The sequence below is a fragment of the Pteropus alecto genome, unplaced genomic scaffold, assembly GCF_000325575.1.
Source record: "Pteropus alecto unplaced genomic scaffold, ASM32557v1 scaffold113, whole genome shotgun sequence".
In the NCBI taxonomy this organism is placed as follows: Eukaryota; Metazoa; Chordata; class Mammalia; order Chiroptera; family Pteropodidae; genus Pteropus; species Pteropus alecto.
The window spans coordinates 3,965,912-3,984,735 of NW_006433949.1; the positions used below are offsets into that span (position 1 = coordinate 3,965,912).

General features: G+C 48.5%; 1 protein-coding gene across 1 annotated transcript in view; it reads right to left on the minus strand.

Moving 5' to 3' along the window:
• Positions 1 to 18,824, minus strand: part of KSR2 (kinase suppressor of ras 2) — a 338,884-nt gene that overhangs the window by 43,505 nt on the left and 276,555 nt on the right. The window contains exons 10-14 of the mRNA XM_006908594.3: positions 16,890 to 17,058; positions 12,730 to 12,771; positions 12,042 to 12,114; positions 8,899 to 8,947; positions 7,045 to 7,412 (exon numbers count right to left, since the gene is read on the minus strand). Of these exons, the coding sequence (XP_006908656.3) occupies positions 7,045 to 7,412; positions 8,899 to 8,947; positions 12,042 to 12,114; positions 12,730 to 12,771; positions 16,890 to 17,058 (701 nt within the window). The remainder of the gene's footprint in view (positions 1 to 7,044; positions 7,413 to 8,898; positions 8,948 to 12,041; positions 12,115 to 12,729; positions 12,772 to 16,889; positions 17,059 to 18,824) is intronic.

Sequence of the window (18,824 nt, forward strand, 5' to 3'; positions counted from 1 at the left end):
AGAGGGCGTCTTAAAACACAGAGCTAGGCCCCACCCCCGGAGCTTCTGATTGGGTGGGGAGGGAATAGTAATTTGCATTCTAGCCAAGTTCCCAGGTGATGCTATACAGGATTCTACACTATGAAGCACGGACTTAAATAATTTGGGGATTCTAGAAAAATATTTGGGGGTGGGGTGAGGGCTTCTGGGCCGCGGAAACTATGTGTGTGAGTTGATAATATTAATGAAATGAGTCTTTTGCTGGGGAAGCGAGAGTCAGAAAGCATGTGTTTTTGAGAAGACCATGGGAGAGAGGAGAGAATCGGTGTGTAATTTAGAGGGGTGTGTGTGTGTGTGTGTGTGTGTGCACGTGTGTGGGTGTGTGCGCGTAGGGGTGTGTGTGCGCGCGCACGCTGGCCCCACAGGAATTCACAGGGCATTTCGGAAGTACGTAAACAGCAGAGAATCAAAGCTCCAAAATGAAACTCAGTTGAACAAACCAGTGGTTCTCAAACTGTGGCGTACTGAATCCTCTGGGAATTAATAAAAAAGACAGAGGCCTTGGCTTGTAGGAATGGGATGGGGCCTAGGCTTTATTTTGTTACTAAGGCCCCCAGGTGATCCTGCTGTGACCAAAGGTTGAAGGTTGAGAACTCCCACGCTATGCTATTGCTCATGAGTTGTGTCCATTCCCCTTGACCTGGCCGAGGCAGCTGTGGCAAAGAAGGAATAGGCTGGATGAATATTCAGAGGTACATTGGCTCAAATCCAGATTCTGCTAGTTATTTGTTCTGTGGCCTGGGCAAGGGCTCCCTCAGCCCCTCTGACCTCAGTTTTCCCATTTATAGAGTGGGCACAGTGATTTAACAGGGGAACATGCCTGTGTCTGGCCTGAAGCAAAGCACTTGCCAAAGGTGGGTGGCATCTGTTGATGTTTTGGTTTATTTTGGGGGCTCTGCAGTTATCAACATTAAATAAATGCCTCTCAACCAGGAAATGGTTTCAGCAATGAGCTTTAGCTGTGCCTCTTCGGCTTCAAGAAAAAAACCACGTGATAGAACCGCAGTCTCTGCCCAGCCCAAAGCTCTCCGTCTCCCTTTCCAGGGGGAGGGCTGGAGCAGAAACTAAGAAGGGCATTGGAACATTGTCACAAACTGTTTTGGGAAGAATGAGGCAGCTTCTCCCTCCCTCTTTCAAAAAAAAAGAATCGCTGACTTTTATTATCTATTTTCTAGGGATAGACACAACTGAAATGAGACTATGAGAATTCACGGAAAATGTGTAACTGCAACTGTTTTGGATAAAGACAGAATAATCTCATAGAAAAGGTTCAAAGATTTTTAAAGAAGGGAATTGATGAATAGAAGGGTAATTGTGTCAGAATGGGTGGAAATTTGAAGCAGAAAATGATGGGATAAGGCTAAAATGTAGAAAGGGGACTGAAGCTGTTATCTTTGTCTACTAACGAAACTGAAGTCAGACGGAAAGTTAAGAAACGGGAAACTCGTCAAATCTCCATCACCAGGAGGAGGGGGGAACAAATTGTGGTGTATTCATGCCATGAACTGCTATTCAGCAACAGAAAGAAATGACTGCTGATACACACAACACTGCATGAATCTCAACGTGACGATGAGTAAAAAAAGCCAGACACAAAAGAATATATGCAGTATGATTTCATTTACATAAAGTTAAAAGAACAGGCAAAAATAACTGATGGTGAAATAATTTAGAATGGTGGGTATGAGGGGGTATGGACTGGCTGGAAGGAGGCACACGGGGACTTTCTGGGGTTGCCTGGGGAATAGCAATATGGATATAAATTGAAAAGAAAAAAAAAAAACTCCCTTTGGGTCCGTAGCCTTTATTTTGGAAGTTTGCCAATTTTTGCCCTCAAAAGCTCCGGGGTCCTGCCCCTGCTGTGACTCTCTCATGGCCGCCTGACCTCTCACGAGGCTTTTGGGTCCTACAACAGAGTCTCGGAGGGTCTCCCTGCTGCCTCATAGAGTCACGTGGGGAGGATGTGTACTGAGGCCTGGGCCCCACCTAGGCTAAGTAAATTAGAGACCATAGGGAAATGGTTTTCAACTGGGGTGATTCTGCCCCCAGGGGACACTCGGCAGGAAACGTCTGAAGACATTTTTGGTTAACACGACTAGGGACTTGGTACTACTGGAATCTAGTGGGTAGGAAGCAGGGATGCTGCTAAACATCCTACAGTGCACAGGACAGCCCCCTATAAACGAATGACCTGGCCCCAAATGTCACAGTGCCGAGGCTGAGAGACTGCTGTAGGCATCATACTATTTTAATATTCCCCCCATGCCATCCAGGCTTGGGAGCCTCTCCTCTTCCCAAATTGGCTCCTGCCAGCACCTTTACCCTCATCATCTACCCTTGTGCCCTCACCCACCATGTCCTGTCACCAGAGTCTTCTCTTTGGTCCTTGCTGTTCATTCATACCCCTGGGCTTGTGCGTTTGCTGACCCCTCTGTCATGTGCGCCCAGCCCCACATCTGCACAGCAGGCTCCTAGGATCCAGGTCCCTACCCACATCTCACTTCAGAGAGGCTGCCTGGACCCTCTCCCCACACACACCTACTTTAGTACTGGTGTCTCCCCCACCAGAATGACGGCACTCTGAGACAGGGTCCGTGTCTGTCTCGCTCACCGTTGTCTCCTAGCGACCAGCAAAGTATCTGGAACTTAATAAGTTCGTTCTAAATATCTGAATGAATGAATGAATGAATGAATGAATGAATGAATAACTATTGAGAGAGGATGGGATTTTTCGAGCTGCTGGAGATGAGGTGTATCGCTGGATACCTGTGCTCTTGTACTGGCCTCGCTCTCCTCTCGGCTTCCACAGCCATAACACGGCTGCACGGGTTCAGTGGGGTCAGGCTGCTCCATACGAGGCCCTCTCAGAGACATCGATTTCCGAATTTTGCTTTGTCTTTGTCTCCATGGCACCAAACTAAGGTAGCTTGGCCTGTGCTCTTTTCACCAGATAAATAACGAATTATCTCCCACTGAGATCCTAATTATTTTGTAATTCTGCCTGGTCTATTTTCCTCAGAAAACTCCCCTGTTTCCACTTCCTTTGGCATTGGCTGGACACAGCTGGCATCGATGCTGGGCACACCCTGGTGATATTCCCTGGGGCATGATTCCCGAAGGTGAGTTGAATGAGAATGGGCAGGGAAGCTTGGTGAAAAGGCTTCGCCTAAAAAGAGACTTGACTCATTGGGCCTAGGGTCATGTGGTAGGCTGAAAATGCCCCCCAAAGAGATCCAAACCCTAATTCCTGCAAACTGCGAATGTTATCTTCCATTGCAAAAGGGTCTTTGTAGATGTGATTAATTAAGCATCTTGAAATGGGAGCTGACCCTGGGTTACCTGGTTGGGTCCTAAATGCAATCACAAGTATCTTTATAAAAGGGAGAAGGTATCTTCCAAAGAAGGAGAGTTTACTGCAGAAGAAGGCCATATGACAATGGAAGCAAGATGCTAAACCGATGGCTTTGAAGATGGAAAAAAAGGCCACCAGCAAAGGAATGCAAGGAATGCAGCTCTAGAAGCTGGAAAAGGCAACAGATGGTCCTCTCCAGCCTCCAGAAAGAAACACAGCTCTGACCTGATTTTAGCCCCGTGAGATCCACTCTAGACTTCTGACCCCCAGAATTCTAAGAGAATAAATGCATGTCATTTTAAACCACCAAGTTTATGTTAACTTGTTATGACAGCTTTAGAAAACTAACAGAGGTAGCACCCAGGAATCTGCATTTTAGTGACCTTCGACCTTTTGCTGGCTCTGATCCATGCGGACCATACTTTAGGAAGCACTACTCCAGAGATGTTTCAGTCTGCTTCCCAAGTGCAGCCATTCTAAGAGAACTAAAGAATTTTGTTAGAGTTGGAAGGACCCTGCAACAAACATCTTGCTTCTACCTGCTCATTTTACAGATGGGAAAACTGAGGCCAAGGAAACTGCAGCCAGGTAGAAGGATGAGACATGCTTTCATTCAACTCTGTCCCTATTGGGTTTTGAATTCCATTTGGAGTTTTTAAAATGAGCTATTATGCAGGCTGTCAATAGCTTTGCTATCTCATAATGACCCAATCGTGAAACGATTTAGCAATCCTGCTAATTGCATTTGGGGATACAGCAGTTGGGTAACTAGTTGGTGATTACTCATTCCCCAAGAGCCATACATATTGCAATACAAGGAAGCTAATCTTAGAAATACTTGTTAACTTCGATGATAATTACTAAGTAATTGGCTAGAACATGCCATTGTGAATTTACCCGGAATATGCCAGGTAATTATCTGGTCTTATGTTCCCTGTAAAATAAAAATCCAGGGTCCAAAAATTGTTCCAGTTGGTTGGCTATCATCCAACCATCGACCTCTGCCAGCCAATTGTGTGAATGTAAGTGATTAATCAAATTACTCAAATATTTGGTTTCAAAATGAACGTTCAGATAAGAAACCTGGATAACCAACAAGTAGATGATGCTAAATGGGAGACAGGGGTACACGCAGCCCCCTCAAGATAAATATATAATGAAACAATAACGTGGAATAAATGCCACTTCTTTGGGGCTCATCTGGCTTCTTCACGCAAAATACTAAACACTTCAGAGACCAATTACAGGCCCCAAAGCTGCAGAGCCTTTATCGTGGTGCCAGGAAAAGGCTTTGCTATTTGTGAAATCTGCAGGCAGTTATGGTGCTTGGGGAGGGGGCTCAGAATTTTGCACATAATAGAAAAAGGCCACAAACACAGCTGGCTTGCAGGATGAGTGACACATTTTCATAATGACCACTCATTTTTCAAAGATGGCTGCTAACTGAATCCAGCCACTTCCTATTAGCCAGCCCTTGGGAAAGGGGTGAGAGAGGCCTTGGGTTAACAGGATTTCACTGATAACACTGAAAAAGTCGGAGGGCGGGAGGCAAAAGGTTCTTAAAAAAGGCCAGGCAAAGAAAAAGAGATGATGGATTTCAAATTTCTAATTTAGGGATATAAAAAAGAAGGGTGAGGAGCCGGCCAGAAGGTGAAGAGCTGGCCAGAGAGAAAGTTGGGGGTACAGACTAAAGAGCGCTGGGCAGAAGGCCAGTGGTGGGGAAAAGACCACCTTCCGACCAGACTTATGCACCCCAAATAAAGGGCTTCTGACTACCTGCTAATGAAGATGGTGCATACTGGATAAGATGGGGAACAAGAAAAGAAGCTAGGGTTTAGTGCCGGTAGATTGTAAAAATGGCCACAGATTGTTCCTTTCCTTTCATCTGTGCCCTTGCAACATGACATTGAAAAGCCACTCATCCAGAGGAAGAGTCTGTTTCTCCATGCCTTGAATGGAGGTTAATCACATGACTTGCTTTGGCCAATGGACATTAGCCAATGCAACACAAACAGAGATAGGAAAGGCACTTGTCCATTAGGGTTTGATCTCTTGCTGCACTTGGGACACTGAGACCACCATGGGAAGGAGCCCAAGCTAGCCTGTTGGGGAATGAGAGGCCACGTGGAAGAGAACTGAGGCACCTCAGCTGACAGTCTGCCAACCCAGAGACACGTGAGTAAGGGCATCCAAGACTGACCAGCCCCCATTCGGACCTGTCAGCTGACCACAGACACATCCAAGAGCCCCCCTACCGAGCCTGGCTCAGTGCAGAACTGTCCACAGAATAGAGAGAACCTACAAAGTACTTAGTACTTTGTAGTTTGTTACTCAGCAAAAGCTTACTGATACACTCACGTAATCAGAACAGATCAGCCCTTGAATTACCTGGATGGATTATTTGAGAGCCACTTCTGTTGCAGAGTTGAGAATCACTATTTTTACCCTGATTTAAGGAGAGTTGAAGGGCCATGCCTAGATCTCCAATCCTTTACATGCATTTGGATTTGATATGTGGGTTCCAGTCAACCCACCATTTGCATAATCAATGATGACAGACGATAACACACCTTCTACCAATTGCTAAAGTCTAATAAATGGACTCAAGAGGCTTTGTATCACAGGGGAGATGAAAGACACACCAGCTCTTCACTGAGCCCACAGCTCCCACTATGGCACCTGCCAAGATGCGAGGCTTGTGTATTTGGGATCTTATTGCTTGAGTTGAGTATGGGAAGAAGAGGGCTCCTAAATGACCCTTGGCATCACAGGCCATACTCAGAATGCCACTGCTGTGGCCAGTCCTAATGTGACAAGGGAGCAAAGGCCAGAGTTTAAAAACACACCAAAGGATTGTTCCACAACTGTTCCCTCACACCAACGCTATCTGTTCCCAACGACCCACATCACTGGGCAAGGTAAAGGAGCAAGTCCGAGAAAGTTCCTATCCTCAGACATTTTCTTAATGTCCATTCTCTACTAACTATCCCTTCTGTGCAGCTATAGATCACAGACCCCGGACATTTAAAACTACAATGGTAATGCCCTGCAAACATGCTCTGCTGCCTTAATGAAAAACAGAATAATAGTCATCAGAATCTTAGTCTAGGGGTTGGCAAACTAGGGTCTGTGGGCCAAATCCAGCCCATTGCCTGGTTTTTCAAATAAAGTTTTATTGGCACACAGTCACGTACATCATTTACGTCTTGTCTGTGGCTGTGTTCACACTACAGTAGCAGAGTTGAATAGTTGCTACAGCAACTGTATGGCCTGCAAAACTGAAAATATTTACTACTGGTACCTTTACAGAAAAAGTTTGCAGACCCCTGATTTAGTCTACTCCACTCAGTTTACATATGGAGAATGTGTATCTCAGAGATGTGGTTTCACAAATACTTGAAGCATAGCAGGACCCAGAACAAATTTTCTGGCTCCCCACATAGTGCTCTCTCCAGGGCACTGCTCTGCCAAAGAGTTTTAGCCTTAAGAGTATTTTCTGGAGTCGCAAATCCTAAAACCACACAAACCGTGAACGGTCGAGCTAGGGACGCTCTAGTCATTAGAATGTTGTGTTAATCAGAACCCCCATTTCTCAACTCTGCTGGAAGCAGAGCTTTAGGGATCCACGCATGGGGAGCCCAGACAGGACTGACCTGGTGATGATGGCCAGGTGGGGCGGGCTCATGCAGGCGCCCATGAAGAGCACCACGTTCTCGTGCCGTGTCTGCCTGTAGGCCATCACCTCCCGCTTGAAGGCCTTTAGCTGTTCCTCATTATCCCTCTCGATGTCAATCAGCCGGATGGCCACCTCCCCGTGCCAGCGGCCGTGGTACACCTGCCCGAAGCGGCCCTTTCCGATGAGCTCGCCGATCTCCAGCTGCTCAAAGGGGATGTCCCACTCCTGCAGGAAGATGCTGGTCTGACTGGCCTTGCGTGGAAAGCTCCGGGCCGAGAGGAGGGAAAGGTTCATTTCCTCCAAGTCGTCCTCGGACTCCTCGGCCTCATCGTGGCCCTCTTCATTCTGTGGCCGGAAGGGGGACAGAGGTCAGAGCTGGTTCTGCCCTCGCCCACCTTCCCACGAGGTCCTCCTGGGTCCCCGTTGTGCATGTGAGGGTCTGGACACGTCTCCAGGTGCATCTTCAGCTTGGTGTGTATATGTATCTCCTGATTTGCCTACATACATCTATTTGCCTAGAATCGTATACAATGAAGGATCCGAAAGGGACATCATGAGAATTCAACTCCCTTGTGCTAAGGGGGAAACTGAGGCTCAGAGAGGAGAAAGGCGAGGGGGACCACTCATTCTGGTTTGCTAGGTCTTTCCTGGGTTTGGTACAGGAAGTCCCATGCCTCAGGGAACTCCTCAGGCCAAGTGAGCTGGAATCTGGCCTCAGTAAGTTATGGGTAAGTCACTTTACTTCTCTGAGCCCCGCTTTCGTCATCACGGAGAGGGGCTAATAAAATCTACTCCTGGGGGTGGCATGAAGTTTTCAGTGAGATAAAGGTCTGTTAAGTTCTTTGCACAGACCTGACCACCTACAGGAAACATGGACTAAAATGCCTGTAAACATGCAGATAGATTCCTGGGCCGCACCCAGATCTACAGAATCCGAATATAATCAGGCCAGGGCCAGGAATCTGCATTTTCATCCTGCACGCCCACAAGAGTCAGGTACGCTTAGGCGTGACCACCACAATAGTTAAAGGCTCAAGCTCTAGGGACCCAGCTTCCCAGCGTGGGGTCTGGGGGTGCCTGGGGCTGGGGGTGCCCTGCCCCTTAAGTTCTTTTACTGGAATGTGGAAGTGGCCAATGCCTGAGCCAGTGGGGACTCCCAGGGGTGTGGGGCCTGACTAGATAGCCCGACGGGGTAGCCCCTTGGCTGGATGCAGGTCTTCGTGACCCCAAACCTGAGTGAGCTGTCCCCAGTGGCACACTAAGGAGAACTGACACAGGAAATACCAGCTTCTCCCAGAATCATTTTTCATGTACCACCGTAGAGTCAGAAAAATATATGATTTTTCTCTGGCAACCCTGATTCTATTCCTTTCGAGGGGTCAGGCTTCCATGGTGCTCACGCTGGACACTGCGTTTCTTCCTCCAGAGGCTCTGGCAGGTAGGAAGAAGCCCCAGAACATTCTCAACACCCCACCAAGCCCAGTGTGTCTGAGGCCCTCGCCTCCTCCCATGCATTCTTCGAAGGCAGTGGGGCACATCCACCTGGGGGTTTATCCAGCCCTGAACTGGTTTTCCAACTAAGAATGCAAATCGCTCACCAATTTCCGCACAATTAGCTTTTCCGTGACACACATCATATAATGGCCCATTAGGTTCATTGCCGGGAGGGCCCACCCTTTGTTAGTTGTCCCAGAGTTAGAACATCCATCATTCAGAGCCCCTGCACCTCCCACCTGCCCCGAGCCTTCTGCGTCACCAAAGATATCACTTGGCTTTGTCGCTTTCTACGCAGCCCCTGGAAAAAGTTGCTCTGTTGCTCTCCAATTCTCACCTCTGAGGTTGGCTCCACTTCAATTTGAAGTAATGGATTTCCTTCCAAGCTTTAATGAGAAAAATAAATAAATAAATAGATAAATAAATAAATAAATAGATAGATAAATAAATAAATAAATAAATAAAACGAATGAATGAATGAATGAATGAATGTGACCCTCGGGTGCAAAGGTGGGTCTGTGTGTTGAGTTTAGCCCTGTGTGAAGGGTCCCAAAATGAGGAGCGTTCACCCCCAAGCCTTTACCTCGAATTTCATTTCCACGCTTGTGTCTGAAATAATCTATCACCTCGTCATAAAGGAGCAGTGTGCAAGGACATTGTTTTAAATAGATTTTCCGGGCCATTCATTTTTCTTTATGGCTTTGGCTCCCACTAATCTAGCAGCTTCCTTATACACTGGCCTAAAGGCCATGATTGGAAGGATCCTCGGAGTTCTATGTGGTCCCTAGGAAAGAATTAATCGGATCTCTAAAGTCCACTCAAAATCTGGATCTTTTGTTTGCTCATTCATTCATTCATTCATTCGGTTAGAATTATGTGCCAGGAACAGTGCTAGATCCTTAGAGGAATGCAGAGTTGAAACTGGCCTGGCTTCTGACTTTGAGGAATATTACGTTATTACTGAAAGAAGTAAAGTATGCGGATAGTGTGCAGAAAGGCCACATGCTAGGCAGGAATTGAATAAATGGAGTGAGATGGAAGTTCCCAGGAGAGAGGATTACTGGATGTATTTGATAGTTCGCAGTGTTCCAGCTGGACCTTGCTGATCACACTGAATCAGGAAGTATGGAATGAGAATGAGGAGGGAGAAGCGAGACTGTATTTGACTAAAAGATGCAGAAGTGTGTGTGTGTGTGTGTGTGTGTGTGTGTGTGTGTGTGTGTGTTGCATTCATGAGCTCATGAACTGCAGCTGTATCCTATGTATGCTGGGTGCAGGCACTAGGGGCCATGTGTGTGTGTGTGTGTGAGTGTGTGTGTGTGTGTGTGTGTGTGTGAGAGAGAGAGAGTTCTGAGTATGTGTATGGAGTACTGGGGGTGCATCACAGGATGTGCTCTAGGCAGGAGTTGTTCTGTGCACGTGAGTTGTGTGTACATGCCGGGGATGGGACATATGTTGATGGTGTCATTGCGTGTGTCCTGGGGATGAGAGGAGAGTGTTGGAGTGCATGGCACGTGATGGGGATGTGGGGCATGACGTGTGTTACAGGATTTGGGGGGGATATATTTTAGAGTAGAGGATATGGATGTATTTATGGAATGAACTGGAACTGATGGGAGGAAGGAATCACAATGGATACCACACTCCTCCTATTTTCCCAGCTTAGCAGGTTCTTCCTACCTCCCTTTGTGGGGGCCTCCCCTATCCTGATCCTCAAACCCCAGGAAGCTGCTGACCCTGCAGAAAGAGTCAATCCACTTACTGGAGGGACTCCTGCTAAGAGGGAGTCTGAAAGACTACAAATACTAAAAGAAGGAGAAAGGAGGTTGGTCACAAAGTGGTATTTGCCATCATATTAACCAGTTATTTACAGTACAGGCTGGGAAGGCAGAATGAAACCACAGTGATAACTACTATACTGGGAACTTGATGCCCTGGGGGACACTTGGGTGGAACAATGCAGCTGGAGTCCCTCTTCACACCTACAAAACGGGAGCCTTCCTCTGCTTGCACTGAGGCATCATTACAGCAGCCAAGGCTATTATTTCCCTCCTGCACAGAGTTAGTTCCCATCACTCCATACATATTTAAGCAGATCGCGAGCAGTTATTAACTGTTTTTTGCTGGCACTCCCTGACTGTCAGTTAATAACCTGGAGCTTGTCTTGTACAAACTGTGGAATTGGTTTATGTGCAGAAATGATCGGAGCAACATGTCAGCACAATATCCCCTGGCAAATTGCTGCTCCTTTGATTTCAGAGATGTACCACTTGGGTCTTTAACAAAGTCTATAACGTGGGTCAGATGGGATGGAGCAGCTAGCAGAATCAGAAGAAACACCAAGTAGGCAAAAATGTGAGTTAGGAAACCAGTCAAATCGAAATTAGGTCCTGAGTGTGCCCCCAGACCTCGGTCACAACCAAAGAAGGAAGGTGATTTCACTTTGGCTGCATGAGCAATAAACCACCTGGAAAGAGGGTCTCTATCCTACAGGTGCTAAAGATGCCACACACAAACATGTTCCCTGTGGTGTTGTTTACAACAGTGAAATATTGGGAAGATGTAAGATCTGGCAATAGGGAAATGGTTAAGGAAATTATGCCACATTGGTATGATATTTGAACCGCCATTACAAACAATATGTACGTAGAGTCTGGAATAATACGAAAAATATGATTATAGCAATAAGGGGAAAAAGAGCAGCGTGGAAACGGTGTGTGTTGTGGATCACAAGTACGTAAAGTATGAACGGAAAGAGACACATCTAAGAGTGGTGTGAATACACGATTGTTTTTCCTTTCTTTTTTAGAGTACAGTCCACAGTTTCCAAAATTAGATTATATTCTTTCCATAATGGTATAAGCCAGAGGCCAGAGAACTTGTTCTGTAAAGGGACTGAGAGTATTTTACACTTTGTAGGCCATATGGCCTCTGTTGCGATGACTTAACTCTGCTGTTGTCATTTGAAAGCCAGACAGTATGTTGTCAACAAATGGGCATGACTGTGTTCCAATAAAACTTTATTTATAAAAACATGCAGCAAGTTGGATTTGTCCCATCGGCTGTAATTTGCTGATCCCTGGTATAAACCTAACTTATACATGTTTTAAAAGGGGAGCAATGACATAGAATAACTGCCCTTCCATTAAGGTCTAGGTATTGCCTGGGGCACGTTGTCTTTCTGATTGTGGGAGAGTCGGGGTATCTAAGGAAATGGTTTGGCCCCTGCTAATTACACGTGACACATAGGGCCAGGGACAAAAGGCGGAGCTGACTGGTCGGGGCCGGCATTGTCTTTCTCGGCCTGGGCTGTCACACTCTCCCTCTCTTTGCCTCAGACATTCTGTATGTCTCTCTGTCCCCTACGTCTTCTCCCCCAAACTCCCAACCCATCAGTTCCAGGGAGAGGAAGAAAGAGGACGGGGAGCCTGAGAGGACTGAAGGGCCAGGGCGGGGCAAGCGGGTCTCAGCTCCACTTACATTGGATTCGAGGTCACTGGATGCAGGATGACCTGGGGTGCCCGGGTCGGCGTCTCCGGCACTGGCACCACATCTGCGAGCCAGAGATTAGGCAGACAGAACACAAAGGTGGAGTCCACAACCACCCCGAAGCCCAATTCCTGGAAGATGCTGGCAGCTAATAAGTTCTTACCAGATCCCGGGCGCCTGGGGCTGGCCAATCCCCTCTCTTCCTTCCTGGACCACCAGTGTTCTAGATGACATCCTGACTAAAATTTCCTACAGTTACCTAGGGGGCTGCCAGAACCCCAAAGCCTCTGGCCTGAAGCACCCACTGGTCATCTCCGAATCCTTCTCACTCCTGAATTCCCTTCGGAATGGCGAGGCCACTCAGCTTCACGTCTCCCAGGGCCCAACTCAAGCCTCTCTCCCCAGCTCTCCCCAGCTCTCCCCAGCCACGTGGCTCTGGGTTACCCCTCCCCTCGCCCACCCTTCCTCTGCAGACCTCTGTGGGGCCTTGTTGGTGTCGTGGTGCCCTTGAGACTTGCCATGCTTTCCTTCTCCAATCCCAGGCCCAGCCATTATCCTAGGGTCTGGCGATCCCGGTACACTACCCTCTTGGAGTTTGGGGTGATGCTGGGGTCGACAGTCGCCTCTGTCCACCCCGGCCACTCCCGCGCATCAGCGGGCTTGCTCACAGGAGGCTCACCTGGGAAGATGAACTGCTGCTTATATTTGTAGTAGTGGGACGCTGGGGAGAGAAAGAAAGACCAGAGTGAGTGCCTCCCTGGAGCTCCCCCTCCTGGTACCCAGTGAGGCTCCCACAGCCACCACGTGGGTTCTCTGCCCACCCTCCAGGGTTTCCAGACTCCTGCAGACACCCCGGACTGCAAAGGACTGAGAACATGCGTAAAGAAACCAGAACTCTAAACACCTAAGCCAACCCTCCCATTCGATACTCCCTGAAAACAGAGCACCCCAACTCACAGAGTCATCCTGAGCTCAATCCCCGTTTTTTAGGCAAATGCATAAGAACACACACAGAAAACGTCTGTAGAGCCGTAATCTCAAATATTAACTTTTTTTCCCTTTTGGAAGGGATGACAGTGGCTTAAAAAAAAAAAAAAAGCGTCATGAGTTTCCTGTGTTTTCCAAATTCTCTGCATTGAGCATTGTATTAGTTTTCTTGTTGCTGCTGTAACAAATTACCACAAACTTGGGGGCTTAACACAGTACAGATTTATTCTCTTACTGTTCTGGAGGTCAGAATCTGAAGTAAGTCCTAACGGGCTAACATCGAGGTGTCAGCAGGGCTGGTTCTTTCTGGAAACTTAAAGGAGGACTCACTCCTTCCTTTCCCAGATGTTAGCGCTGCCTGCCTCTTTGGCTCCCAGCCCCATTACTCCAGTCTCTGCTCCTGTCTTCACACGGCCTTCTACTGTCTTTGAGCTTCTTGCCTCCCTCATCTAAGGAGCCTCGTGATTACATTTAGTGTCCACCCGGCTCATCCAGGATAATCCTCCTACCTCAAGATCCTTAATTTAGTCACAGCTGCCAAGTTCCTTTGGCCATATAAAGTAACAGATCCTGAGATTAGAATGTGGTCATCTTTGAGGGACCATTATTCTGCCTACCAGAATGGATTAATCTCTGTATTTAGGGAAAAATATATACAAGACATTTCTTCAACTTCACTGCTGATTCTCCCACAATTCATTTCACTTCCGGTCCACTCTTCCAGGCCAGTTCTTCCAGACAATCCTCAGGTTTTTGATGTTACCACTTACTCCAATGGAGTGGAGGGCCTGGAGCAGGGGGACAAGGGGGATCAGGGGCAATGGACAGGTCACACAGAGCTTTATATCCCCAAGTAAAAGCAGTGAGCAGGGATGGGGTCAGATATGAGTCTGAACTGGTGAAGATACTTCCAGAAACTATTTTGTTCATTCGGAGACAAGTCACAACTGACAGCTGGCTCACCAAGAATCAGCACAGTGTTTCTGAGCCTGAGGTCTAGAAGCTGATCCTGCAAGGGTGAATCCTTGCTCTTGCTTTGGCTGCTTGTCAGAGCTTGGGCGACTGTCGCCAACCTCAGTTTCCACACGTACACAATGAGGATAAGGATAGTCTCTCCCTTACCGGGCCAAAGTCATCATTACGTGAGAGAAGAATGCATAGTAAGTGTGGCCTCAGTATTGTAAGCTCTCTTACTAACAGACGAGAATGAGTTTTAATTAAGAGACAATCAGATAGTTTCAAAGGGCTAAGTCATTAGCTGCCTCCGAGGCTGGAACTGATTATTACACTCCCCCAGGATGGAGAGCGAGTCGTGGCATCTCAGGATCCCTGGCAAGCACTTGGTTTGGTGCCTTGTACAGTGGGTGTGCAACTAGCGTTCGTTGAATTAATCAGCTCTCTCTCAGCGTAGCAGTTCCCACCTCTCCCTGGCTGCCGGAATCCAAATGGATGCACTTTTGATTCGGGAAAACGAGGTGACTCAGGGAGGGAAGCAACTCATTCCAGGTCACAGAGCGAAGCTTTAGGAGGGAAGCAGCCTCCGTGATTTCTGGGGCCTTTCTTCTGTTCGGTAACCCAGGTTTGTCTCACTGCACGCAGACATTTTGTTGTCAACAAGGGGCTAAAATTAAAAGAAGGAAAACTAGCCGGGGTTCTCAAGAGGCTTAGCTGATCTCTTCCCTCCCGGGCTGGAACGGGGGATTCAGTGTCTGCAGAAAAGGTTAGCTGGCAGTTACAGTCCGTTGAGGAGGCAGGGCTGGGCAACGGAGAGTGAGCCCTGCTCCGAGAAGGGACAGGTGTCAGGCAATGGGACACCCACAAATGCCTGCATGCACAGAGTCAACCCCCTCCTCGACCCTGCCCTGTGCCAGAGCACAGCTGTTCCTGATGACTGAGAGGGAAGGAGTGGCTGGGAGAGGATGGGACATCACTCTGAGCCCTGTTCTTGCTGATGACAGACACCAGGGAGAAGCAGCTCCAAGGGGCAGCTGATGCACCCCAGTGGCTCCTGGCTCTCTGGCAAGAAGAGGACTCTGGGACTGGGAGGCTTCCTATGACCAGAGGTCAGAGAGACCAGGAGGCCGCTTTAAAGGCACTTCCACTCTGGAGCCCCGACTCCCTACCTACGGCCTCCCCAGAGAGCAGCCTGAGGGGGCTTCTGAAAGAAAAGATCTAGAAGGAAGAGGAATCAAGTCATCCCCTACCTCAACCTTTCAATTGCCTCCCATTGTGTCTCCAAATTTAAATTCCTGCCACATCCTACGAGGCCCAGCCATGCCTCACCCCTGCAGCTCCAGAATCTCACCTGCTGCCATTTTCTCTTGAGTACGGCACTCAGGCCAGTGGGACAGGTTTTCAGCTCTTCCCTGTGGCGGGGCCTTGCACGTGCTCCCCTCTCTCTGCCTGGGCAACTCCACTGCATTTTCACGACTCAAGCTGCCTCTGTCCTACCAAATTAAACTTGTTCTCTTCTTGAATTTGCTCATAGCATCGTTCTTTCCCTTCGAAGCCCTTACCGCAATTTATAATTCTATTTTCATGCGTATGTTTGTTGGGTTAACACCTGTCTGTCCCACTAAGCTATAAACTCCATGAGAACAGAGACTGTGATGGGCAGAATAATGCCCCCTCCAGGTCCACAGCTTAATCCTTGGAAAGTGTGACTACATTACTTTGCATGGCAAAAGGGATTTTGCAGATGTGACTAATTTAAGAATCTGAGGCGGGAAGATTATTCTGGATTCTCTGGGTGGGTCCTAAATGCAATCACAATGGTCCTTATAAGACGGAGGCAGGAGGATCAGAGGCAGAGAGAAAGTCAGAAAAGGAGGTGTAATAACAGAAGCAGAGGCTGGAGTAGCATGGGGCCACGAGCCAGGGAATGTTAGCGGCCACTAGAAGCTGAGAAAAGACAAGAATACAGATTCTTCTCTAGAACCTCCAGAGGAAACCGGACCTGCTGACACCTTGGTTTTCAGCCTAGTGAAATGGATTTGGACTTGTGAGCTCCGTAAGTATAAGATAACGAATTTGTGCTGTTTGACACCACTAAGCTTGTGGTGATTTGTTGCAGCGGCAACAGGAAGCTCATACAAGGCATGTCTGGTGTGTGCACCGCTCCGTACATAGTGCCTCGTACAGCATCTGCTACATAGTAGGTGTTCATTAAACACGTGTTAAGGAAGTCAATGGATACATGTAGTTTAAGGGCCAGGAGACAATTCGAAGAAGAAGGAAAAACGGCAGCCCTGGGCAGTGCGTGAACCTCAAGTTGGACTTTGTGAGCTAGAAAAACCTTCGGGGTCCTGTCTCCCACCTACATCCTTTCAGGGGTGAGTAAGCTGAAGTCAGAGGTCCCAAGGCAGGGACACGACCGAGCTAGATAGTGAATCCAGAACTCCAGCCTGCTCATTCGGAGCCCTATCCTGACATCTGGAGTAGCACTCAGAACGCAGCCCTGCTCGGGCCTGTAGCCTGAGATGCTGGGCACAGGTCCCCCTGCCGACTTCAAGGGATTTAGCTCATAAGACAACTGCCAGCTCCGGAGCACGAGGTGCCCTCAGTGACTCAGACTTAGGTGGAGACACTGGGCTGCTGCTAACCAAACAACAGAGTCTCTAAGAGTCACGTTGACCTCTCAGAGCCTCAGTTTCCTCCTCTGTAAAATGGAGCTGATAATACTCACCTCCTGGCAACTCCAAAGATCAAGGAAGGCGAAATGTGGCGATTGCCCTACAGATGGCAAATCTTAATCCACATGCCTTCGACTCGCTGCCTTCAAGCATGGACAGGCCCCAAAATGGCCTTGGCCCGAACCCGACACCCCCCTCGGCTCCCCAGACACGGAGGTACCTGGCAGGTTGAAGCTCTTCTGCTGCCTCGTGCCCTGTGGGGAAGGGTGCAGGGGGGAAGGCGGCGTGGCGCTGGGAGGGAGGGGTGGTGCTGGCGAGGAGGGCGTGGAGGACGTCGTGGACGAGGGATTGCTGCTGGAGTCTGGCTGGTAAGGGACAGGGATGTGGTCCTGCAGAAAGAAAGCAGGGCAGGGGGCAGGGGACAGAGACGCAGCAGTGAGAGAGAGCTGAGGGGGAAGAGACTCCACTCTGGCATCCTCAGCCCTCCTTTCCTCAGCCCCCAGATCCTTCCCAAGTCCTGCCTCCTTCATCATCCCCACCAGGTTGCATCCAGCTGTGGAAGGAACAGTGTCTGGAGTCAAATACCCATCCACGGTCTGGACCCCAGCGTGAAGGGTTACCACATAATGAAAGCCATGTAGGTGACAGCCACACTCCCTGGGCCTCTTTGATTTTGGAAAGCCCCACGCTGAGGTGCCCAGAGCACTCTTCCCATCCTAACACCTCTCCTCCCGAGTGTTTATTAAAGAATCAACAGCCTGACAGCTCAAGAGAGAGCATGAGAGAAGCCTTCAGCATCCTCCCTCACATCTCGGTTGGAACCAGCGGTGTCTCTCCGGCCCCTGAACCTGCTCTAAATCCAAAGACGAGGGTGGAATCCGCATGTGCACCCTCAGAACGGCCCCGGTGGGGGTGAGGTCAGGAGCTGTGTAGTGGGTTAAATAGTGTCCCCCAAGAGACAATGTCCACCTAGAACCTCAGAATGAGACCCTATTTGAAGAAGGTGTTTGCAGATATAATTAAGGTCAGGCTCTTGAAATGAGATCATCCTGGATTAGGATGGGCCCTAAATCCAATGTCGAGTGTCCTTATAGGAAACAGAAACGGACAGGCGTACACGGAGGAAAACGCTGTGTGAAGACGGAAGTAGACGTCAGACTGACGTTTCTGCAAGCCGAGGAACCCCAAGGATTGCTGGAGCCACCAAAGGTCAGGAGAGAGGCATGGAAAAGATACTCCCTGAGCCTCGGAGAGGAAACGGTCCTGCCGACACCTCGATGTTAGGCTTCCGGTCTCCAGAACTGTGAGAGAACAAATGTCTGTCGTTTTAGCTACCCAGTTTGTGGACATTTGTTACAGCAGGCCCAGGATCCAGAGCAGGATATAAGCAGGGTCTGGAGTAGCCACGTGCCAGGCACAGTGTGGACTTCAATAAATGTGTGCTAGACGAAGGAAAGAAGAAATACCGAAATGAAGGCAGGAGAGTGGGAGGAGTGGAATAAGGAGACAGGAAGGGAGGCAGGGGATCCACCTCCTCCTACTAGACTGTCTTACTTATCTTGGAATCTGAAGAACTTGGCACGGAAATGAAAAACATAAGAGGTGGCTAATAAAATGTAACATACATGAACGAATGAATGAACGAACGAATGACAAGGAAAGGAAGATGGATAGAGAGATGGATAGAAGGGAGGAACAGAAGGAAGAACTGCCTTTATGGAGAAAGGGATTCTCTGCTTCCTGGAGGGTACGAATCAGGTCATTCTCATCCGTGCAGCTCAGGGCGGATGTGAACACACAGAAACATCCAAAGATGCCCACTTTCCCCGGAAGAATTGCTATGACGGAAGGGGAAATTCTCTCTGCAGGTCAGATCCAGGCCTGTGTCCCAGTGGGATGAGCAGCTAGAGGCTGTGTTCCATTGGAGGGAAAGTCGAACTCCATCAGATCGTGTAGGAAAGACCTAATGACATCATCCTTCTTTCTTATTAGCACAGCCAAGATGTGGAAACAGCCTTCAGAGACCATCCGGTCCAACCCCTTCATTCTGTAGATGGGGACACTGAGACTTAAGAGATGGAGAGTGACTTGTTGGAGTCATACAGAGAGTTAGTGGCCCAGGTCCTAATCCTTAGCCCAGAAGCAGAAACACAAG